The sequence below is a fragment of the Corapipo altera genome, unplaced genomic scaffold, assembly GCF_003945725.1.
Source record: "Corapipo altera isolate COAL_440 unplaced genomic scaffold, ASM394572v1 22, whole genome shotgun sequence".
Lineage (NCBI taxonomy): Eukaryota > Metazoa > Chordata > Aves > Passeriformes > Pipridae > Corapipo > Corapipo altera.
Window position 1 is genome coordinate 14,319,844 of NW_020884886.1, and position 25,850 is coordinate 14,345,693.

General features: G+C 37.4%; 1 protein-coding gene across 3 annotated transcripts; it reads right to left on the minus strand.

Annotated features, from left to right (window-relative positions):
* TMEM156 (transmembrane protein 156) lies at positions 1-25,656 on the minus strand. 3 transcript variants are annotated; one of them, XM_027642820.1, is made up of 8 exons: positions 24,954-25,656; positions 23,243-23,568; positions 18,653-18,928; positions 16,916-17,095; positions 14,743-14,850; positions 12,324-12,428; positions 6,628-6,734; positions 1-71 (listed from the first exon to the last, which is right to left on the minus strand). In XM_027642820.1, the coding sequence occupies exons 2-7, from the start codon at positions 23,340-23,342 to the stop codon at positions 6,637-6,639; spliced, it is 867 nt and encodes a 288-aa protein (XP_027498621.1). In that variant the 5' UTR covers positions 23,343-23,568; positions 24,954-25,656; the 3' UTR covers positions 1-71; positions 6,628-6,636. The 3 variants fall into 3 exon arrangements, with proteins under 3 accessions (XP_027498621.1, XP_027498622.1, XP_027498623.1); XM_027642822.1 differs by lacking the exon at positions 1-71 and adding an exon at positions 5,865-6,105; XM_027642821.1 differs by lacking the exon at positions 24,954-25,656 and having other exon boundaries at positions 23,243-24,038.
* Between the last annotated feature and the right edge of the window lie 194 nt (positions 25,657-25,850).

The following is a 25,850-nucleotide window of genomic DNA, read 5'->3' on the forward strand; positions in this document are numbered from 1 at the left end:
TTTCTTCTGTGGTGTACAATGTGTCTTCTTTCATCCAGTAGTCATGGTATATCGTATGGCAATACCTGAAACTAAAGAAAACAGTATCAGAAAAAAGAGGAGGTTAGTTAGGTCTTTCCTAATTTATCTCAAATGTTGTAATTTTGGCTTTCACAGTAATGAATTCTCCTCTTTATTACAAAAGACAACAACAGTGGAACTAAAAGGCAGACAAAATAGACGATGCACATCAATTTTATCAAAAGGCCTAAGACTGATACTGGACAGCTGAATGGTGGCTCAGATACCTGCCCCATGAGAGCATGATACAGCAACCTGAGTGAGGAGCACTGGGCCTTACCCACTTTCAGGGAAGCTGAGCCAAAAGCTGCCCTGGAGAGCATTTATCATATTCACCTGGCTGAAGTGCCCCTCTGTGCCCAACTGCATTTGCCATTCTGTACTGATACACAGAGGGACAAATTTGGAAATAATGAAGTGAAAGCAGCTTTTTCCGCACTCCCAAGTGAAATGCTTCTCAGTAATCATTGATGACACTTCTGAAATTTGGCCTGCATCTCCCAGAGTAACATGTGATGAGTGTAATGGGTTTGTTACTCTCTCTGAGAAGCAAACAGAAATAGGATAGGTCATTCAATGTGTATTTTACCAATAAGGTATTCCATATCATGTTATGTCAGCTCAGATATAAAATAGACGGGAAGGAAGCAAGTGGCCCCTTCTCTTCCAGGTAGCTGAGCGGAGCAGTCAGGCAGTTCCTTCAGGGGAGAAGAGCATCAGTTGTGGGGAAGTATCTTTATTTTTAGTTCTTCTCTATGTGTATAGTGTTTATAGTATCTTCCCTCTTTGTGTAAACATAAACACCCTTTCTTAGCAGCTTCAGTTCTGTAGGGGTTTTTTTTCCTTCTTTTTCCCTCTTCCCCCCTCCCCTTCCCTCTGGAGAGACTGGGCGCAGGCCCACTAGATACTTGGTGTTCAGCCAAAGTAAACAATGACTATGTATTCAAAGTAAACAATAAATATGAAAATGCTCTGATCTCAATCAAGTTCAGCTTACTTTTTAGGGAACTATGCAATGATGAGGGAGGAGAAGAGGGAGGCAGTGTGGAAGCACAGGATTTCTGTTCTTCTTATTTGCACACTGAGTGAAAAAGCAAATTTAACTTGTCACCCATTCTGGTAGTTCCTGTAGCTGCAGGCCCAGTTACAACGTCTGTCTCCATTTTCTTTTACATCATAAGAGCTGGGATAAGAAATGTACCTTGGCTGTGAAATCATACTGGAGGCAGCAGCTGCTGAAGTGAGCTAGAAAATGACAAGTGTAGGCAGGATACCATGCATCAAAAATTGATGCTGGCTAATGGAACAGTGGGTTTAAACAGCCTGCACAGTGCTCCTTACAGTCCAGTTCTGCCAGCAAGCAGGATTGCTTCCCTTTGGAACCCTTTGTGTCTGTTTTGGAGAGAAACACATCCTGGCATGCATTTTATGCAGGACCCAATAACTGTGCCAAGTACCCTGGAATGTGCTCAGCAATCTGATTCTGTGAGCTCTTTTGTACTGAGAGGAGTTTTCATTTTAATGTAAGATTAAGATGAAGCAGAAACAGAGGAGGAATTACCTTTCATGATACTTAAAAAACAAACGTAATTAAAAAACAAATGTAATTGAGTGAATACAGTTCTGAAAACCATTTAAAGCTGCATGAGGGCATTAATCATAGCATCATAGTTATCTACAGAAATTACTGAAAGTATAAAAAATTATGTCTAACAAAAAGAGCCAACTGGCAAACCCAGTAGGTCAGTATATTAGTAGGAACTTCTGCCTTCAGCAGCTTCACTCCATATTTAATGATAGCTTTAACTCCAGTAGTATCACTTCAGAGCACTGAAGCAGTGCTTTTCAGAAACGGTGTCAAAAGGATAATTGGAAGGATCCTAGCAATTTAAAATCACACCTACTATTCTTCACAAACACCCGCATGAAAAACAGCTTAACTGTAATCTTTCTCTCTCTCCTGAGCACACTTGGTACTCGTCTTTGCTAGAATATTTTATGAGTTTCACTGTTTTCTCTGCATAATATCTATCTTCTGTTGTTTCTGTGGGTGTCTTGCTTGAAGACAGATGAGAGAGAGATTCTTTAAAATATGAAAACATTTTTGTGAAGTCACAGTCACATAAGGAAAAGCAGGGGAAGAGTATTTTTAGCTGCACTTTCTGTTTGTGCTACTAAGTTCAGCAATGACGGCATTTAAAGACCTCTTCAAGAAGGTAGCAGGGGCCTGAGCCAAAGCCCAGGTAATACCCTAGGTACATCTGCACTGAACTTTTCTGGCATTAGACTAGAATATGCACAATCACATTTCTAATTTGCTAGGGGAGTGTTTCCTTAGAAAACAACAGCAGTGATGATACTGTGAGTGTAGCTGGATAGGAATCAACCTCTCATACTCTTAGTTATTTACTGTGGCCATAGGAGGGTTCATGTCCACATGCTTCTCAGATTGTAAGAGAGTAAAAGGACCCATCAAATTCTTCTATTTTACAATTTCTTTGAAAGAGGTTTTCATCTTTTCAGCCATACACATGCTTCCCCTGTGCATCGTCCCTACCTGTCATCCACATTGTGGTCCAGTGTTATAATCCATTTCACCTGAAGATAAGATCCTGCCTTAAATTCTATGTTCACTGGGAGACTGACTTGTCTTATCTGACTATACAGCAGCACTGTCACTCAGAAAGAAATACAGAGATGTGAAGCACCTTACATGTTCAAGAATCTCAAAGCTCTTTACAAAGAGAGTTGAAAGCACTGATGGCAAAAGGCAGTGTACTAAAATCATTGGCAATTGCTGATGTGGAACTTTCATTATCTTTTATGCAGCCTTTATCATGTATACCCATTTTATTAAAAGAATTAATGGGATGTAGGACAACAAGATTGTTTTATCTTTCCCTTTGGACATTGATTGTCAAAGAGATTGCAGTAAATAAAATGTTTGGGATAATAGTGACCAATTTGGGTGAATTTGATCTAGCATCAGGTCAGAGCATAGCACTGGGCACTTCCAAGAAAAAAAAGAAAAAAAAAAAGAAAAAAAAAGGAAAGTCCACAACAGTTGGCTTTAAGACACTTAGTTTTTCTTCTTTCTTTTCTTGTAAAATGGCAGCACTTCCTCCAGGAACTGCCAGGTCTGTATCGGTCTCTAATTTCCCCAAATAGAACAGTGTTCTGTCCCTAGTCATTCATGAAATCCGTTAATGCTGCTTTTGATTCAGAGAATACAGTGCTGCTTCCCCTTAAACAGGCAGAGGAGAGCAGTACTGCAGGAGAGGCCTCATGATTTCTCTTCATGCTATAAACACGTGGCTTTTATTCTGCCCCAATCACCCGAAGATTGAAGAGCAGCATAAATCATTTCTTTGTCTTATACCTTTTGTTATTAATATTAACTCAAACCGTGATCTGTGCCTTCTATGCTTCCAGTTGGAGGGGGAGTGGGAGGGGAAGCAAGCAGCAATGTGGTTTTAGCAGGAGTACTAAACTGGAAAATACCATTTCTAAACCATGACATATGTAAGGAGAGGACTGTCTTAAAACACTTAAGAGAAATGGCTTATTAATTTTTTCCAGGGCAGTTGCTAATACGGTAGTTTAATGAAAGATGGTAAAAACAGAGGAGGATTCTTACCTTCGGCACTCAAATGTAAAAATAATAGTTACTGTGAAAATACACAGAGATTACGTAACCTATGCTGAAGAGATTCTCCTTTGGCAAAGGCACAAGCGCAGAAGTTGTGCATTTTTTATTAACTGAATTAGCTGTCAGCGTGATAGTAAATAATTAAGCATGTCTGTGCATTTCTGTGCATGCACACAGATATATAGATACATACAAACACATGGGGTATAAGTATATTTATAAACATATGGTCATATGTTTATCAGTATATTTTATGATCAACAGTATTGTCTTAAAGACTTTAAAATACACTTATAGAAAGAAACATGTCTTTTTCTGGCATGAAAAGAAAAACACAGCAGAAAGTTTCAATGTGTAATTGATTATAGGTATCTCTCTCAATCCACTAACAAGAGGAATACTTCCCTGTTGCAAACTTCAGCAATGAGCAAATAATATGCAAATCAGTCTCCCCTGACCATTCCTGTGGGCAAAAATAATGTCGTTCAGCCTTTCAGCTTTCACTGTTTTGGGTTAAGGGCCACTGCTGAGGCCATCAGCAGGTTCTCCAGCTCAGTAGCAATAATGATGGTGATCAGAGTGATCCTTGCTTTTTTATTTCCTCCTTCTCATGCTGCTGTTACAACTACCACAGCTGCTGTGTAGGCAGCCTCCTGACAGAGAATCAAACGCTGTGCTGTGGTTAATAGTGCAGCTTCAGCTGGCTGGAAATGAGGAGAAGTGTAGCTCAAAAGTGGTTTGCCTGTCCCTGTCTTGCCTATTTGATCCAGGGCAGGCATGGAGGTAACTCTTACCAACTAGACAGAAGCCAGATTTGAAGCAGGGAAGGGTGAGATTGGCACTATCCCAGGAGCTCACTCAGATTTCTCTGGCTAGAACCCTTCCTTGTTTGAGGAGGTTCTCGTATCAGTGGTCTGAAATGCGTATGCTTCAGGGGAGCAGCAGTCAGTGTGATACAAAGATGATCTTTTTGATACTTCTTATCTCCATCCCACCTCCTTCTCTGGCAGAAAAACAGGTTTTATCAAGTCAATGTAGTCTAAAACTGTCTTTGTCAATTCTGGAACTTAATCATTTTGGCATTTTTCAGCCTCAGAACTCAGCTGTTCATGTGCAGCACTTGTAGCACAGCCAGCTCCTCCTTGTTGAGCAAACTAGTCTTTAGCAGCGTTGTAGAGACTTCATAGAGACAAATCCAGCACTCATGAGAAAAGCAGATTACAATCTCCTTCCCCAGCCTTGGTAACCAAAAGCACTTCTTGCTAGCAAGCTTTTCAGTAGCTGCAGCATTGGTAGCCACTGAGCCACACACAGACACAAGTAGTAATGAGCTGAATCTGACCTTATCAGAGGAAGGGAGAAGTGGTTTTTTGGAGGAAGTGAAGAAAGCTAAAGCAGAAAGCGCTTTTGACTATTTTCACAGTGTTTAGCTCTGAGACAGTATGCCTTTGAGAAATGTATTCAAAACCTAACATCATGAAAGGCAAGATCTAGATCTAAGTTCCTGCCTCTGCAGCCACATCCTTTATTAATATTTTCACACAATGTCATGTAACACTACAATATCAGTAAAAAAAAATGATCTAGAACTGAAATGGCTGGGAGGAGTCTCTGAGAAAAGGAAGAAGCTGCCCTACAGGAAGGCTGATGGGGCCTGCAAAATGCCTACTCACACGGAAGCTGAGTCCAAACGGCAAACAGCTGAACTCAGATGATCTGAGAGGTGCTCTCAGTTATGTTCACAGACTTCCCAAGTCATGTTATCTCATTGTGCCTCCTGATATTCTCGTTTTAGAACAGTAATAATAACAACTGCTCATCTCTGTAAGTCCTCGTAACATCTATGGATGGCAACCACTTAAAAAGTGGTCAGTATTTTTAATTACTGTAGTACACCATCCTATGACCCAGCCAGACTCACTCAAACACCAAAAAATTATTTAGCACAGTTTTTAATTTATTATGGAAGTATCTCATCTTCTGTCAGCAACGCTGTTGAAAAATTTATTCTTTAGCTCTGCTCTCAACTTACAATTTCATCTTCATGGTTCCACATGAAGCAAAAAAGTCAAACTGCTCTTCAGTACATCAATTCTTTTTAACGAAATAAAAAGATAGCATGACATAATATTGAGTTTTCAATATAAAACTCCATCCAATTTAAATAAAGGTAAAGAAGGAGCCTCCTTAAGCCTTGAACCTAAAAAATTACCACACACAGTAATATCATCTGTTCAAGTAGCATAACCTTGTCTATATTACTTATTCAAGTAGCATCTGTTCTGTTTCGAGACATTACAAGTGTTTTCAGGAAGAGATACCTCTTAGCGCACATTTCTTTCCAGACTTATTTCCTTACATCTGGACTTCCTGAAACAATTACTGGAGCACAAGGCCTGGAGAAAGTTAGAAGTGGGAGACTAGTTTTAGTTCCAAGTGGAAACCAGCTTCTTGTCATTCCTTCTGACTGGTGTGAGAACATCAGGGTGATCGATTTCTTTAGTTTGGGGAATTTCATCAGCAAGTTATGTATTTAAAATATGGGATTTTCTTCAGAGATCATTTGCAAATTGCTTTTTTTCCTCTGCCCTTGTCAGAAACAAATGTCAGTACATTTCTGAAGTGTAGGACACAATACTTTACACCAGAAAAAAAGTGTCAGAATTTGCACCAGGACCTGCAGGGACACACAGAGTTTAATGGGCTAACACATTTGATTATAGATCACTTTTGGTAGCAGAAGGAAAATTGATTCTCTTTTCCTGCCACCTACATCTTACAAAAAACATTATCCAGTTTTTCAGCTCATATACTTGGCTAGACAAAGTAGTAATTTATTTTGAGCAGATATTGCCTACTATTACTTCCAAAAATACAAGGCAAAACAGAGTAATCAGAGTTGTAAGATGTTTACTTACCTTCTAGATCTAGAGTTGATCTGCATGACAGTGCTCTTGTTCAGGAATTACAGGCAGTATCTTTGTGGTCTGTGCAGTAAGTAGAATCTGTTGTTTGCTAGTTTTCACTGTTGAAAGTTAAAATAATTTTTATCCATATTATAAAACAGCAAGTACACCTGCAGAGTGTTGAACTTGAATATGCAAGTTTGAAAATAATTGAGACATATCTGAACATAAGACAGAGATATACAAAGAGGTTTTCAGTGAGATTTCAGTGCCCAGAGACACAGCTACACATCAGGAACTCCTGAAAGTACTAACCATGTTTTGTATTTAACTTCTTCTTAATACCAGTAGGACTACAACATGCTGATCCTAAGTCTTCCTGGGAAGCAGCTTGAAGGTAGGCAAATAAATTGCTCCTGAAATTTACTTAGTAGTGAAAATCCAAAAGCATGCAGATTTGGAGTTCATAGAATCACAGAATGTGCTGAGTTGGAAGGGACCCACAAGGATCATCAAGTCCAACTCTAAGCCCTGCACAGGACCATCCCCAAGAGTCATACCACATGCCCGAGAGTATCATCCAAATGCTTCTTGAACTCTGTCAGGCTTGGGGCTGTGACCACTTCCCTGGTGAGCCTGTTCCAGTGCCCAGCCACCCACTGGGGGAAGAACCTTTTTCTAATATCCAACCTAAACCTTCCCTGACACAATATCAGGTCACCCTCAGGTCCTGATATGAGTCCCCCAAAATACAAAACCCTACATTTGATCAGTTAAGCAGAAACAACTGAAATTTAGAGTGTGAACTTCCTGATTAATTTTCACTTAAGGGCAGCACAGATTACCACTCAGGCACACATGGTGTGGCCTCAGCTCATTTGTCACACACAGGGGGAGATACTGCGTATCACCATGTTGTTAACAAAGACGTCAGCATGAACCTCAGAAGCAGGAAAGGTGTGGTGATGCCTTTAGCACACTGATAACACCGACCCTGATATCTTGCTGTGATACAGATAAGGAAATGCAGAAATAGCATTGTCAGGCAAATAAGGCAGAGTTGTTGATCCAGTGCATTTGTCAAAAAACTACTGTAGAACAAAATATTTTACCTCCAGGTCCATCCTATCCCTGACCATCCATTACTTCTGTAAGCTTAAAAACGGATTTCTACTGAGTTGATAACAGGAGGATAAACTGTGCTACTTATATTTAGCTACTTTCCTTCTCCACTGACTATCATTTGGGCTTCTCTCTTTACAAATGCAATCAAAAAGTAGAGTTTGGATCTTTGCCATTAAGCAACTGAATATGAAAAGCAAACTCAAAATAAAACTGGGGTAGTTTTAAAAAAATAACAATGTATCTTGTTTCACCTCCAGGATGAACCTGGAGAGAATGTGAATGTAGGCTAATATTCCCTTCAGTGCCTGTGTGTAACAGTGTTCTGCATGCATGTAAATCAAGCAGAAAAAAGGTCTCTTGTACATCAGTGCTCTATGGAAAGCATTCAGGGGCTTTAAAAAGCTCCCGAAAGTTACCTGCATCCTATGGATTTTATCCTCCTTTTTATCTGAAGAATAAAAAAGCCTCAAAGTGATAATAAGGCTTTGCACTTTTCTCTGGAAATGTCGCACCTCAGAAACATCTAAGTCTCTGTTAAATATTGAATACTACGACAAGCTTTGCTTTTCCCAGCATTATTCATTTCACTTGCAGAGGAAAAAACAACTATTCAGTTATGTTAGGAACCGAGAGGGATAAGAACGAAGTTGCTGATACTTCCATTGGTCAAGATTAAACAGATTTCTCCTTTCTTGGCTTTGCATATATGTGCTACTGTAAAAGATATATCTTACCTGTTCTCTTCGTTAAAAAGAAAATATGTTGCAGAATACAAGGAGGAGTGAATCTGAACTCGCTGGGATTCCAGCCCTGACACTACTGAGTCAGCATTTGCTTCTATTTCCAACCTGTCAACTAACCTGAAGCTGTAGCAACACATCAGAGAGACAGCAGAATTTCCCCTATTTCCTCTAATCATGTAGGAGAGGAACTATTATTGTAATAGTGTAGCACAGAAAACAATACAGGAATTTAAATGACCAAGAGGAAATTTGTCTTGTTGTTTCTTATGTGCAAATTACAGCTGTCAAGCCCACTTATATCAAATGCTATGAATGTCAAAAAGTCTGAACAGTCAGGAAACAATTGCAGGCCAGAAACCCTGAGGTTTTATTCTCTGAGTCCCAGTTGTCACCGTGATACTGTGATGTCCTTCTTTCAGGATGATTTATAAAATTACCATCTATGAAAATTAACTTTGTATTACTGTGAGCCAGTAGTGTGAGACAAAGAATCCTGTATTTGTATCCTAAAATGTAATAAACCAAATTGTGGCTCCATGAGCCAATGGAGTATCACTGAAAATGAGAATATATCTGTTTGAGAAATGTAGGACAAGGCATTATGCTTGAACTAAGGTTGCCCACAGAGACTGTACAGTAATAACAAGATATTAACCATATGATTCCCTCTCTGCATGGTCCAATTCTAGCACAGAATTTCAACACACCTTATGTCACTTTTAAAATAGGAGAAAAATAAACAAGGAATGCCATTCTTACTCTAGGAAAAGAAAGTCTAAATGCAAATCTATAGAGGTAGAATTCTAGTAATATAAACTCCCACTTAAGTATAACCCATTATTTATATTAATGAAACTTCCAGACCCTGCTGGGCAGATTCAGCTTAGGTATTGAATGCCCTGATTTATACAATCTGCTTCCTATGCAACTTGTTGTTTGGGGTTTTTTTTTATATAAAGTAGCAAACAGTTCACACACACCGGCCTGCTCCCAACAAGCAATTCTGTACCATGCCCCCAGGCTGATTTTTTTTTTTAAGATACAACTATATGAGAACAGCTGCACTTAATCAGTTAGTAGTACTAAACATAGAGGTACTAAAGTAGTATAGGGAAAATGAGCTAAGGAAAAGGAATAACAGCAGGGTAAGTATAACTGCCTTCCCTTTATGTGCAACTGAGGCTGATTTAAGCAGTAAGCTGCAATGATAATTCAGCAGTTTCTATCTGAGTTCTTTTAAAACACTCTGGGGGTTACTTTCTAGTCCTTCTAATTGCTATTATTAATTTATTACACTGTTCTAAAATCTCTTCTACTGCCTCCTCAATTTAAGAAAGTTTCTTAAAGAAATTCTTGTAATAAAAGTCTCTTATGTGGGAATCTCACTAGGATTCTCTGTAGCGAACACAAAGCAAGGAAGTTACATTCCTTCTGTGGGTTATTTGCCATGTGTTTCCACGTGTTACTATCAAGTCCCATTGATACAAAATTGTTCTATGTCTGGAAATACAGATTAGCCACTTAAAAAATACTTACTTCTTGCACTAAAGAAAAAAGCACCCTCTAGACTTTCCCTTCTCTTGTGGCTGCATTTAAGGGCAGCTCTGTTCTGTCAGTTCATACCATTCAAGGGACTATTACACATAAATACAGTGGTAGAACCAGACTATTATACATAAATACAATGGCAGGACCAGATCCAGAGTCTAGAAAACCTGCTTTGTACAGCCCACACTCTAATGTGTTCTTTTTTGCCTTAACAGCACAGACAATGTTTAGACAACGTTTATGACCAGAATGCTTTAAAACACCCTGTCCTCACTATACGTGCTTACACCCTTGTAGCACCACTAATTTGGAAGTTTTGTAACTTTAATCCTACCCTAGAGAACATTTTTCCCCTTTCCTCTGGCTGTTGGACTTGATGACAATAATTCACGTACATAAAGCCACTAACAGTTTCACATAACAGGCATCCGTGCTGTAAATTATCTTTTCGTAGAACCGAAGTGACATCAAGACAGTAATTTTCTGAGCCACCTAGGAATTGACTCTGATTCTCAAAATATAGGTTTTGTTCTTTTTCATCCCTTATAGTTTTCTGAACTTTGAATAACCTTTTAGTAGTACCTATACATCTTTTCATCTGTATGATATACGGTCACATCCTCTCAAGTACTCATTACTGTGTTTCCAGGGTGGCTGTATTGTCTTCAGTGGATCTCAATGTTTTGTTTCAAGATTGCAAGCTATGCGCTAATGATAGTGAAAATATCATCAAGGGCTGTGAACAAAGGCATCTATAGCTATTTATAATCCATTATCACAGTAGCAAATCTTAAACTTAGCAATTGTGGAAAGAATAAACTCTTCATATGGATTTGACTCCACTTTAAATTACATTGGTATGAACTGTGAAATTGATTGGATTGACTGAAATTGTGGTGTGTGAAATCAAGGAATTTTGTATTAAAATAATCTTATTACAGCAATTCATGCAATTAAACATCTTTCTGGGTTACACAAATAGATTGAAGTGGAAGTCACATAGAAGTGAGAATGACAGACCAATAAGGAATTCATATTATCTTCAGTAAAATCTAGTAAAACTAGATCAGAATTTCCGTAAAACTCCACATCAAAAATACCTTTGGATATACAACACTAAAAATGCCATTGTGAACATGCTGATAAAACAGGTATGGTATTAGTTGAGCTAGTCAAGACAATAGATGTCAGAAAAGTAATTCCTTTCCTGCTGGATGAAAATAATGAGCTCATAAATATATCTCAGAGGTAGCCAGTGCTGTAAGAGCAAGGAGCATAAATTGTACTCACAGGAGAGTTCAGACAGACAAGGAGCTATTCACCCTTTTCTAGGTAAAATTGAAATGCCATGAAATACAGAGTTGTAGAGAGAAATTATTGCATCTCCTCTTACTCCTGAAGAACTAACAAGCCAAATAGCAAAGTACTCAAGCATAGCCAAATCTAAAATAATTTTTTTATTTGCTGGCTTTGTATTTTTCTTCTTTTGGAGGGAGGTTAGTTTGCCATTTATAGCTATTATTCTATATGTTCATGTTAATATTTTTAAAGATATAGCTCCCTTCATGAAACCAGAAGCCATGAAATTAATTAAAGCATCTTTTAGCCGTGTCAGTAACACTGACAGCTGTAGCTGCTAATTGTAACTCACACAGAGATTTGTTACCAAACCGTAACTTCTAGAATCAAAATTTTGAGTTTATCCATGCCATTTAATTTATCTGTGCTAAAACATACTACACTCTCGGAAGACCACAATTTCTTTCCTATCCGAAACACAAAAATTGTACTTTGTGGGAATTTTATCCTAGAAATAGGCTACAAAGTGCCAGCAGAGCCATTTTCTGAGTCCTGCTATATTTCATGCTTTGGTAGCAGATTTTACCAGGAATCATAAACACATAGAGCATACATACACACGTGTACATCTCTCTATACTTTTCGTACACACACAAAACACTCAGCTGCCAAACCTCAAACCTGGCACATAACATGATCAAAAATGAAAAGGAGTTAAAAACCTCAAAGTCGTTAATGCAACACTCTGGGAAGACTGGGAGAACCATTCCCACATGACATATGTAAGTCTTCTTACAGATTTATTGTCAGAATTATTTCTTTATCATACAAAAATATTTCCATAACATAAGCCAGACAAAATCTGTGTAGGACCAAGGTAACTCTGAAACAAACCTGAAGCATTTCTTGACAAGAAAGACTTAAAAAATCTTTCTTGACCTCCTCGGGCCTCAAGATTTTTTAACTGGTTTTTATAACCTTTATATTACTTACCAGGATAAGGAGGAATTTTAGTAGCAGATATGGTTCTTCTTGAATGTCTGGAACCCTTTCTTCTTAGGATAGTAGAAACTGATATTGCTACTCTGTGTTTATAATCTGTTTTAAACAAAATGTATTAGTCTCAGCACAGATTAGAAGGAAAGCTTTCTCATGGATCATTTGTAACCTCCAGTAAGTTTATGTGGATATTTTATTTTATTCACTCATGAAAATAACAATGTTTCAGAAAGTCTCAGTGTCTGCCTAGCAGAATGTCTTGCAAGGTCTCAAGAGGAAATGAATAATTCCATATCTCCTAACAGCTTTCAGTGGTGCTCAGAAATTAAGAGAAAAACTACTAACTGAATTACAACTAATAATTATGACAATGAATTATGGAAAAATTCATAGCAGCTGTTTCAGGAACACAGTAATGTTCTTCTGTATTCTTTGAGCACTACTGAAAAAAAGCAGTAGGTAGACTTGCAATTAAAGGTTCAGTTAAAATTATATACTGTGATATATACACATCAGGAATATAGCCTTTAAATCTGACTTTATGTGCTTTTCTTTTCATCAGTAACATGTCGATGTTGTTTATTATGTTATATATTATAAATTTAACTCATAAACCCACTTTTCAACAATTAACAGAAATATTCTAGAAGCAAATCAGTAATTAGAAGCCTCAAAAGGCATCTTGTCCTCCCTGCTTGTGTCCACGATGATGCTAAAAAACACACATTTAAGAGACAACTGATGTTTAAGATGTTTAAGAATAAAGGTATTAAAGAATTAATTATCAGTACTTATAGTTCATCAAAAATAAGATGTTATGACTCAAAGCATAGAAAATCCTAGATGACATTTATAAGTAGTTTTCAGATTACAAATATAAGTCTTTTAAATTAGAGCACTTAATAGCCCACTTATAAAGACCTGATTTACACTTTGTGGGGGGGTTTTATACATAAAATATGTATCAGAATTTGGTTCTAACAATAAGTAAAAGACCATGTATTTTAACCAAGATAATCTGGTAAGGAGTTTCTTGAATTGGGGTAGGGGGACACAAATTTGACATTTCAATCAACTATTTTGCTTATTCATTAAACATATATGCATAAAGTATTTACATTAGGAAAAAAAAGTCACAGAAACATTTTGGGGGGGAACTCTTCTTCCTTCAGTTATGATTAAAGCTATACTCCTATTGCTCTTTTGTTACAAAACTACCTGTGGATACATCAGAATGATGAGGGAAATGGATATGGCTTATCATTTTTTATTACCCCTCTGACCAGAGTCTCCACTCAGCACTTCTGAACTACAAGGGGAATGGACACAAGCCTGATAATAGCAACTAAATGCTGGTTGTCTGGAAGCATTCTGCCCACTCAGGGCTGACGCAGGCAGAAAGTCTCAGGAAATTGCTGTGAAAGCACCTAAGCATTATTCTCTCAAGTAACAGGTTAAGTAATATTCTTTTCATATAGACAAAAGGGAGTGTGCTCCTTGTACCACCTCCCTCTGACTTGGGAACTAAAACAAGGACCAGCAGCAGACAAGTGGTCAATTTTCTGCATTGTTTCTTTTGCAGAGGACTTGATTGCTCAAAAGTCTCAAGCTCAGGGTACTCCTACACTTTTGTTCTTGCTTTCCTCAATTGCTAGAAAAAACACCATAAATCTGATTTCAGCCTGTATCCCAAGTGAATTACATAGGAAGAGCCTGTCTTGGCTGGTGAAGGTATAATGCAGAAACAATCATTTCAGTCTCTGAACTTGGGGCAAGTTCTTTCAGAGTAAAGTTCTAATCACTTGGAATAGTCAATAGTACTGGTTCACAAATCACAGCAATGTTTTCTTTGCTGAAATAATAGCAAAGAGAAAAAAATCTTATCCAGGATTAATTCAGCTCTGGGGTTAAGAAGAAACAGCTTGGTTGACCTGTAGTGGATTACACCACCAATGAATTTAGACAGCCAGTTTTTAGGACAGACAGCTGAGTGCATATCTCCTCCTATCAGTCCTGTAATTTTTCTTGACCATGACCTAGATGAATCATCTTCAGTAAGAAAAAAAAGGTTGTTTCAATCCGCTTATATTGGTCATTGACATTTCTGCTTAAAACCTTCCACAAAGTTCAGCTGTAATCGTTTCATCTGCTGAAATCCCTGTGAAACCAGAAGTTCATATCACTAAGGAGCATAGGCCACCAAGTATCTGTCAAAAACCCCACAGTTCATTCACCATCAACAAGGCTGAATTTGCATCCACAATTCAGAGGTGAGAGGTGATACTGTCAGTCATCCAAGTACTTCAGTCCCTCTCTAAGAAGGTTTTACCATCTGACAATTAAAATATCAGTGTCTGAACTACAGTAATAAACAACAGTTTTGAAATTGCAGATTAACTTTTTTTTTACTTACATATATTTTTATTTTCTTGGATTATTTTGTAGATGACGATTGAAATAGTAAGCACAAAAACTACTGGAATCATAGTGAGCCAAATGATCTTCGTCATACACATTGGATCTGTCCACAAAACATAGAAGAGATAAAATTAAGCAGCACAGAAATGCAGAACATTCTATTTTGGTAGGGTTTGGGATCGTGTCTATCCCCATAGATAAAAACAAAACAAAACAAAACAAAAGAGATTATGCCTTTTTCTTTCAGCCTTCTCTGGTTTTTGAAATTAAATTTCCTATCAAGAATTTAGCTTAATTTTCACCTGTATTTATCTCCCCAGAGCTGAAATAGTTACAGGTAGCTAAGTGAATGAAAACTTTTCAACTCAGCAAGGAAGAAAATGCTTCAAAGATCAACATTTTTATTTAAGGTAGAACAAGGGTAGAACATGTCTCCTCTATCTGGATAGAGCACAGAAGGAACTGGTTCACTGTCCAGTACTGGCATTTTCAACTTCCTGGTCTATCTTCATATATGGGAGAAGATAAGATTCTACCTTATATAGAAGGTATTCTATAGAAATTTTCCTATAAAAAAGTGAGGAAATGCCACCTACAGGAGCTCTCTGGGGAGTTTTAACTAAAACTGCCTTGGGGGAGAATCCCATGGGACTGGGTGCAGGAGGTAGGCTGCTCTTTTGGACAACAGCTGCTGCAGAAATGCACCCACATTCCGCAAGCACAAGCCAGGACTATATAGGACAAAGAAAGGATGTGGGGAACTTTCCTCTCCGATTGTTTGAAAGACCTTTCAAACTATTTTGGCAGCTGCACTTCAATGCATACCTTAGCACTGTTAAATAACTATTTTAAAAAACAAATATATTACTCAGACTCATAAAGAAATTAATTACAGACTGTAGCCAAACCACTGTTTCCCTTTCCTTGACTTAGAATAGTATAACTAGACCTCCATCTCCCCTCGTGTATCTTCTCCATTGAGAACTCATGTGGTAAGTGCCAATAACTCCATGGCTCTCTGAGGCACAGATCATCTCTCCTAATTCAGAACTAAAAATATCTTTTATACAGTAATTTAGGCTCCTTTCAAAGAGAGCACCCTACCCCATCTTGTAGTGGCTTGTAAGGACTTGTGTATCAGCCCTTCTTAGTAAAAGCCCTGAGCACCTCTTTAGCTTTGTTTTGAAGTAAAGAGGGGAAAAAAAAGATGCGTTGTTAATATTTATTGCTAATTTGAGATAACTACTACCTCAGTAAATCAGCATTAGCAAAGGGTGGTTAGCTCATAGTACTAGCACAAGTTAGCAGGGCAAGTTACAAATTATGCTCCTTTCATAGCTAGACCTAATTATTTTTTTAAAAAATCAGCCCTAAGTTGCCCTTTCTTCTCTAGGATTTTACCTGGACTTACTTAACATAGGTTAAGCCAACACCAAAATACGTATTTTTTTCCAACAAAGGTGCAGCATAAAATGCATTTGCCATACAAAAGCAAATTAATGTCATAATTCAGCAATTTCCAAATGATAAGTGTTGCATATAGACAGAATGGAATTTGTGACCATGATCAGACAATCCGTTAGAAAACTCCTGCAGCACAAAGAGAAATATACATACTGCAGGTTGTCCTCAGGGAAAACTAAGCCTAGTTCAGCTGAGCATTTATCTTTTAAGCATACTGTAGTGAGGCTGTACAGTAGGATATTGCAGTACAACACTAAGAAAAGTCAAACCTGTCTCCTGATTCTTCTACCACCGAAGTTAACAGGGATTTTTAAATTTACCTCCAACACAACAGGGTCATGCCATTACCAAGGAATGGAAAACTGTAATTCCAGGTTTTTTCGCACGTGTAATTTCTGAGTCTGTTGCTGCTAAGCAAAAGACAATGTACAGACAATTACTTTGCTGTATTTCTTTTAGGAAAAAAAAAAAGGCCACAATTAATCTGCTTTAGATCACTATCAAAACTGTTAGTTGTCTACTAACGATTGTCTTTTACTAAGGGATGATCAAAATAGTATTCTCTACTTGTGAAATATTTAAATACTTTCAAATGATTGCTGAAAGCAGAGAACTACCTACTAGATATTTTTTGCAACATTTGTTTCTCTTTATCAAGATTGTTTCTGATTTGATTTCCATTGTGATTCTGTGTTGTAACTTACATTCCACATAAGACTTCAGTTGCAGTGAAATATTCATACAGTCATTTTGGTCTTCCATCATTGCCATTAGACAAGAATGATTTAGGTGTTCTTCGGCTGCATTTCTTCCTCCGACTATAGAATTGTTGATGTGTATTATCATCAGGTAATAAGTATTATGCTCTACTTCTTTATTGGAAACTGTAGAGAATTAAAATATTTATAAAAGTAAACAACATCTTCTGTTTTCACTTCAAGGTTTTGCTTTTGGAATTAAAAATTAAAACAAAACTGTTGTACAACAAGTGGTAGACCAAGAGACAACTCTCAAGAACAGTAAGTTTTCTGTCTCATTTGCAAAAACATATAGTTGGTTTTTACATTATTGGCTATAAAAAGGACAAATGGATACTGAGCAGATCTGGAGAGCATTGATTACCTATACAAATAGTATTTCCCCTGCAAATTATAGCCCCTTTCTTGCTTTACTGTCAGCTTCAGAGGTTTTCAGGTTTTTGTTGGTTCTGTCAGTTGTCAAAGGTAACAGGCAAAAATCAGGCTACGAAAAAAATAAAACCCCAGTAAAAGCCACACGATGACAGAGATTTGAAGTGTACACAGTCTGTCTCCTATCAGTTGCAGAAGGTCCTTGTTTCACTTCAAACTACACAAGCTGTGAGACTTGTGCTACGTTAACAAGAAACAGGTGAGAGATGTTGTAAAAAGTGTTGAGTTGTACAGATATAACTGAGAACTGAGTTTGTCTACATATAACTTTTTATATTCCATACTTGTTAAGACTGCTATTTCGTAATAAGAAAATTTTGCGGTTGGAAAATAACTGCATTTCTTATATTCAGGACTTGGTCAATTGCCCCTGTTGCTGACAATTTTAGAAAAGCAACATACAGAAGCATCCTCTCCCCTTAAAGTTTCCAGATATTTGCAAGTGTATATGGCACAGAAAGAATGTGCTGCTACTGCTCTGAAAAGATGTGGATGTTGCTGAACTCTTCTCTGTACTGCTGCACCATTCCTTATTCAGTGCTGCTTTTTATAAAACAAGCATAGCCATTTCTGATACTACACAGTTGTGGGTATCATAGACTACAAAACCAAAAATGCTTATTTCTTATATTGCTGCCATCTGAATAGTTACCAACTGAATTAGTTCTTCAGATACTTTCTCACGCCTATCTTCACGATACCAGCAATCTACAGATAGAGTTCCACAATGGCATTTAGAAGTAAATTCAGCATGAAAAATTATCATAAAGTACAACTCCTTAAAAATAAATTAAATATATCAGACAATTTAGCAAGATTAAAAGAACAAAATTGGGGTTATAAGAGTGTTCATAAAAGCCAGATGGCAGAGGTCGAATTTACAACAGAAATATTCCAGGTGGCTGCTGGCTAAGGTACTCTTCTCACAGCACCCACCTTCCAGACCAATAGAAAGCCCCCTAAAGATAATGAAATAACACCCCCCCCCTCACCCTGTTTTATCCAAGATCCTCAAAGGAAATAAATCAACATTTTGCTACTGATATGTTTCACTGACAGCCAGGAACAAATGCCACTGAGAATCTGGCATAAAACCTGCATTTTCTAGCCATGCAAAGACAAGCTAAAAAAAGACATTGTTCATAGATTTGCAAAGACCATAGAGAACCACTTTCTTTTAACTACAAAATAAAAACATGTCTTCTATTTTGTAATTAACTGCTTCAAAAGTAAGTATTTCTCTTCACTCACTTTTTTTAGCTACTGATCCTTGATGATCAACATTCACATTCCTCTTGGATTCACACTCTGCACGTTTAGTATGGGACTGTTGTTCCCTCCCAGAGGACTGGCAAATACATGGAATATTTTGGAAATCAGAATTATTTATAATGGCCTTCAGCAAAATATTCTGGTTTTCTCTTCTTTCTTGCACTGCTCTTTTGCAAGAATTGTTAAAAGTGCAAAGGGGAAAAGTGGTGTTATTCGATGAACAGGTATCCATGCATGACACAATTACAGTGTTAGCTGTAAGAGAAAGAGTACTGTATCACCAAGACAGTCAGAGAGGACATATGGACAAATATGTACATTGAAATGCCATGTAATGAATCCTTCAACCATCTTACCATGAAATGCACTTTTTTTTCTTGAGGATTATGACAGCACATTGAATGCATAATTTTTAAGAGAAAGTATGCACAATGTCTTCCTAGAACATAAATGCTGGATTTTTTTGCTGAATTGTAAGAAATCTCTTGTAATAGTAACTTGAATTTGCAGTGGTATCTAGACACATTTCTGTTTCAAAGCTGCTCCAATTTGATTGTGCTTGAAAAGAAGATGAAAGCAACATGTTTGGAAGGGGAACATAGCCCTGGAACTGTGCAGTTGCAAATCTCCAGTACAATTATGTTCTAAAATCGCTATAATCAGAATGAAAACTTTCTTTCCAAATGACATTGAAACCACACAGTGAAAATACACAAAAATGCTGCTGAACCCTCCACCCACACCCTTCACATTCACTTATGTTCAGTCAACAAACAGAAACCTTAATTATGACTATTAGGTTTGGTATTCATAGTCAAATTTCAGCATGAAAGTACTGTAGCTAGAGTACATTAATGCAGTTCTGGCAAGCAGCAAAAACCACAGAGTTAATTATTAATGAGTGTCATTCGGTCTTCCACATAAAAGTAGAACTTTTTCATGCAAATTTTTACTTCTGTTAACTTTGAACTATTTTTTCAGTATAAAAAAAAATAAGAATAAAATACTTCTGTGACCCCGACACGAAACATGTATTATAAATACAAATAACCACTTCCCAGAGTTGATGTAGCACTAACCTATAGTTTTGTAGCTGTGTTTCCAATTCTAGTAGTACCCTTGCGTCTGTAGGAAGAGGTAATTTTGCCTCAAACTCCCATTACGAGCAACTGGAGTAATATGTTCATAAGTCTTTATGTATAGAGAGTAAAAGATAGCTTTTAATTGCTCCAGTGCTCAGCTGCAATCTGACAGCTTCAACAGGCCACCTGTGCTTGCAGAGCAGCAGACTGACCTCAGAAAAGGTTCAGTCAGGATTTTCAGACAGGATACAGAAATAAAATCGAAAGTCCAATGCCAAAGCCAATTATCTTCACTTTACTAACACTATTGTGAGAGAGTCATAAACTCCTTATAAAACATAATAAATTGAAATGTAAAACACACGTCCTATGCAGGAAAGAAAAAGTTAATTTTGATAAAAAAGGAAAAATGTCAGACAAAACTTAAGGCTTGATCTTTCCCTGAGGCAAGAAAAAACATGTTCCTTGAAATGCTTACAATCTGACCCACACAACCTGGCATGGAGCAGCCTCCTGAGGTGAAATTCTTCCAGCTGAAGGGGATGTTTTGTGTAGAACTTCTCTATGGAGATGAGCCAGGAGGAGAAATTGAATGCTTACTCTGCTCTCATGGCAAGCCGTGTGTGCACCTGGGCAACCAGTCCAAAACCACTGCTACAGCTTCTAAGGACAACAAATCATAATTCTCTAATATACCCTTTTCACCAAGAAACCTGTATGTGGACTTGAGAATCTGCTGACAGAGCTGTAACAGCAATCTATGCTCAGCACTGTGAAATCCACCTTGAACTTCACACATGGCTAAACAGGCTCCAGGGCTACCTGTGAGCCATGTAGTAGGTGTGGAAAAAGCATATCACCTGAGTGGAAAAACTTTGAATGCTGTTGTGTTAGGAAGGGTGCTTACCATCTTCTTGAAAGATCTCTACTGAGAAAGCCAATCAAATTATGATCTAGCATAGGTAAAGTGTTTTTTTTCCGAGTCACAGGACTGTGACCCTTCTAAGGAGGGATCTATATTGTTGAGCACTGTTAAGAAACACTACAACAAGACTAGACTTTCCCACTGAATTATATGGCAGACAGAGAGCCATATCCATAGGAGGCTTGCTCCTTACCTCAGGACTGGGAAGTACCCTCCCAAGTGTAAACATAGCTAGAAATATGGAAAGGGGTTTGCGAAATCTGAATGCAGGCAGCCTGAAGAGTTAAGAGGATTGCTGAGATAAAACCATGCAAAGTAACTTTAGGAAAGTGCTTTATATTGAAAGACCTGCAATCTGCATGCTTAATGTTAGGAAGTTCTTTGATTATCGAATTCTTTGACTAAGCCTCTATTTACAGGGTGTTTTTCCATAGAAAATCCAATTCCATTAAAATGAAATTATTCACAGGGAAAATTGGAATTTGTAAAAAACTTGCTTCCCCTTAAGAAAATCCCAAATATTTCACTTAGGGTTGGTTTGACTCTTTTTCATTTGATCTGATTTTGAATAAATGCAGCAGTACTTACAGTTGCATTTTGATAATTTCCCTATGGAAACTATAGTTACATAATATTGTAGAGATACAAGGCCTACAGTACAAGCTGGGGAATACACAATGGATAGACTAAAGAAAATACACTCCATCAAGTAGCTGGACCCAGGGGACAGGTCTGGGATTGAAAGCACCAGACTCCAAAACGACCACCTCCTGCCCTAAAGCAATGTAGTTCAAAGGTTCAATGACTTGCAACCAAACAAGTGGGTTGCTTTACAAATATAAAGGAAACATTTCACTTCTGGCAATGCTGAAATGTATTCTTTTGATAAATTTTTTAAAGCTTGTTTTTTGCAAATTGATTTCCCCCTAAATTTTTGTCTAATGAGAAATTTCCGTTTTTATTCCCTCTCCAGAATGAAAATAAAGGCTGGAACTTCCCCTGGGATAAAACATCCAGTACTTAGGAAGTCTCTGCCACTAATTTAGGAACCACTCACAGAGGAAGATCCAGCAACTGTATTTCACGTCTCAAAGATTTGCAACAACTCTGCTGAAGACTCATGGAGTAACCAGCAATTTGAAACATCTACCAAAAATTCTCTACATATTGGGTTTGTCACAAAATCTGAAATAAAACCAGTTTCCAATGAACCAAAATCCTTAGAATTTGTTAATAAATCATTCAACATATTTACTTTCTCATGTAATTCAAACATTGTTACCCAGTCTGTTATATAGTCATAGAGTTTTTAAAATATCCAAAATACAGCAATAATTCTAATTTCCCAAATATAATTATATGCTGTTCCAAATATAAGTCTATTCTGGTCATATACTTCACAATCTTATTTTAGACATGCTGTGATTAAGATTTTATGTAGATATAAGAACTGCAGTGATCACACTATTGCAGCATAAAGCATCTCCAATAAGTGCAATCTAGGAAAATTATTATGGAAAAATCTTTGATGTTTGACAGTAAGGTTAATGTTTTCTTCTAGTAATAGTCATGTCATTGTTTATTTGCATAGTCTGTTCTAGCAAATACTTTGATTGCTTCTGAATGGAGGTAAAACATTAATTATTCCAATATCTTAAAGAGATTTATCAATGTTATGCTATTCAAAACTTCTGACAGCTTACCAAGTTTGTTCATTTATAAATTATAAAAGTCTATACATGATATTCTAATTACAGGCATGTTTATTCTTTGTGGTTACTGAAAATAGAACAAATATAAGTAACCTAATCTGGATATATTTTGATACTAAATATTTTCAGAAAATTATGTTTCATAAATAAATTATTTCATGATGCCTGAGAAAACACAACATTTGTCAAAGGGATGCTTTTCATTATAACATTTATCTCTTCAAATGCTTACTTAGGAAGGGATGTGACAAAACTATTTTAATATTAATTTATTTATGGATTTTTGAGAAAGCACTCAACGCATAACTTACAGACGTGTATTTGCATTCATCCCATGTCCAGTATCAGCCCTTAGGGTGTATTTGACATTTGTGCTAAAAGATTTGCACTGCTGCTACACCTATTACGCTCTATTTTTTGGCAGGTTACCACTGCATATCTCTTTCACAGACAACATCTCATTAACGGATAGTAATTGTACAAAGGTTTATAGACATTTAAGTATAAAAACTTTTTTTAAGTTTTTTTTTAAGACATTGAAACCTGGTATAAAAGGACATAAGCAATTTAACTACCCTCTTCATGATGAAGGTAGCAAAAATACAGTTGCATAGAAATACCAAAAATTTTGAAGAGTATGTAAGTGAATGACAAACTCCTTTCAAATTGTCTCATATAATTAACTCTGTTTATTAACAATCTAATAAAAAGAGTCTATATCTTTTTCAAAGTCCATATGAGTGCAGCATCCTAACTATCAGTTTTAGGAAAGCACGTGTCAACATTTCAATTGAAATCAGACTTCAGAATAAATAAGAGTCTTCAGAATAAATAAAAGCTGATCACTCACCTTCATGTATTTTGAAAAATTCAGGTAAACACAATATAAACACGGTAATTATTCCTAATACTAATTTGAAGATTGCTGGTTTTCTCAAAAGCAAGCACATGTCACTGAAGCGCTACCATCTAGCAGAGTGGTGGTAACTTCCTTCCTGTTTCAGCTTTTAACTTAGTGCAGACTTTATGCAAAATAACATCTATTCATTTCCTTTTCTTATTATGACTTTCCTTTTTACTTCTTGTTACATTAAGCTGCAGAAAGCCACATTTTGCTCTTACGTAGGCATAGATGGGGATGATACAACTGAATATACTGAAGATAAAACGCACGGACTACAATGAAAATAAGAGAAAAATCATGCATGGAAATTATTCAATACATTTGGGGTAGTTTTGTTTTAAGAACCCCCTAATACCTACTTTCATATACCTTCTAAACAGTAAATTAATTATCTTTGGGGAGGAATTCTGTTCTCATTTGACCAAGAAGATTTTAAAAAAATGAATCAGACCCTCATTATAAAAATGAGTCAGAACCACATGAGTCAGATATGGATATTTCATTGTTTTATTTATATATATACGCATTGGGGCTAGGGGGAAGATAATGTTATGTAACACAAGATCTTTGAGACTTTAATAGACTATTTATTTGGTCATTAAAATCTAAAATTTCTGATCTGGCAATAAGTGATGGGCTAGGTACAATGAAATGAGTTGTTCATATTATCATTGCTGCTGTATTCTTAAAAGATAACAGATGTGTTGCCAATCTGTCAAGTGTCTTCAGTGTGTATTTTACTACTCATTACACCACAAGAAGACTGGATAGAGCCATTGCTATTTCTATACATTGTAGTCACAATTTTTCAACTCAGCTTTCCAGTTAAAAAAGTGAAGTATTTCATTTTGACAATCACCATGATATTCCATAAATTCTTCTTGCAGATAAGACTGCAAAGAACATTTCTGAAATGTTCTGAATAAAAGTACTCTGAATAATGCATATGTAAAAAAACCCTCAAATTTTGACTCAAATATTGAGTATATAAAGTATAAAGGATTTCATTAATTCAGAAAGCTGTCTTCTGATGTGTATTTTTCCTACAACCCATTAAATATTGAGTACTACCCAAACAAAGCAATGCTGTTGAAATTAAAATAAGAGGTGCTCTAAAAACTTGAAACACTCTTCTCGTCATCTATTTATCTCAGAAGATGAGTAAGGCAGGTAGAAGTACTCATTCTATGGAAAGAGACTTAACAAAGCTGCAGGGAATAGAAGTTTGCTAATATGATATTTTAAATACATCGCTGTTATGTAATGAAAGCAATGAAACCAAAGCAAAATGGACTGATTTTTTGGCAGTATGGTGGAACAGAAGTAATAGGATACAAAAAATCATAGATATGAATTTAAAAAGTATAACACTATGCAATTTATGTCGTCCATTAGCAAATTAGCTCTACTTTGTTTTCGCCCCTTAAGTATCTTCTGTATCAATTTATATTTTCCTGTTTTCAAGGTTGCGTGGTGTTCACCCATCCCATCTGTCCAGAAGGAGTGTAGAAAATACTGGAAAACAGCAGGAAGACTTTGTCAAGTATCTGTCCCTTTCTGATATAGTCAGACTGTCATCGCTGTTGGTAGTGCCCAAGGTCAAAATAGAAATTACCCTATAGGATCCCACCCAAGTTCAGGTTGAAAAAGTATTAACCTGTGGAATATGTTGAGCTTTAGATTTTATAGAAGAAGGCTTCCAAGAACTCTGCAGTACAGATGGGGAATATCTATTTTAGGGCTATTGTGACGGCACATTTTAGTTTCATTTCTGAGTTCAGAGGGCCCAGATGTGATCTGTCTGCATGTTCCCCAGGGGCACCTTAAGATTTAGACACTGCTATCCTCAGGCAGTTCAGCGTGTGTAGCCTGGCCACAAACAGACCTGGAAAATAGATTCCTTAGGGCACGCTACTCTCCACCTAGCTAATGATTTTTGCACAGCTGGAACAACTGGTACCTTTGAAAACCCTATCCTTTAGTCAAGTTTAGTTCAAATTAGCTCAATCATTTAAAGCCAGCCGGGGTGAGAACTGGCAGACAGACAAAGCACACAGCCACACAGGCCATATTTCCATGCAGAATTAAACAAAGCAAGAACTAACTATCTCATTACTGCATCAAACCTGCACTGCCATGCCTCAGCAGTGGCCTCGTGCACCCTTACATGCTGTCACACAGTCTATTAATTTAGAAAGTCATTCCATCTCTGGAAGGCAGCACTCCCTGGTAAGGCATTGCTCGACGAGGGCAGAAGAGGCTGCGTGTGTTCGCCCATGAGGCGGTGAGGAGCAGCTACCTCAGCACCACACAGGCACAGATTCCAGAGGGGAGGCTACAGGCTGCGATCTGTGTCACCATAGCTTTATTTCTCTGAAACGGGGGAGTGGGCAGCTAAGGAAATGTTCGGTTTCGTGCTTTTGGAAGACAGGCACGCCCCCGCCGGCAGGGGGCGCGCGGCGCCACAGCCCGAGGGGAGAGGCCCCGGCCCCGCCCCGCCACACGCGGCGCGCGTCGCTCCCGCCCCGCGGCAGGGGGCGGGGCCAGAGGGGGC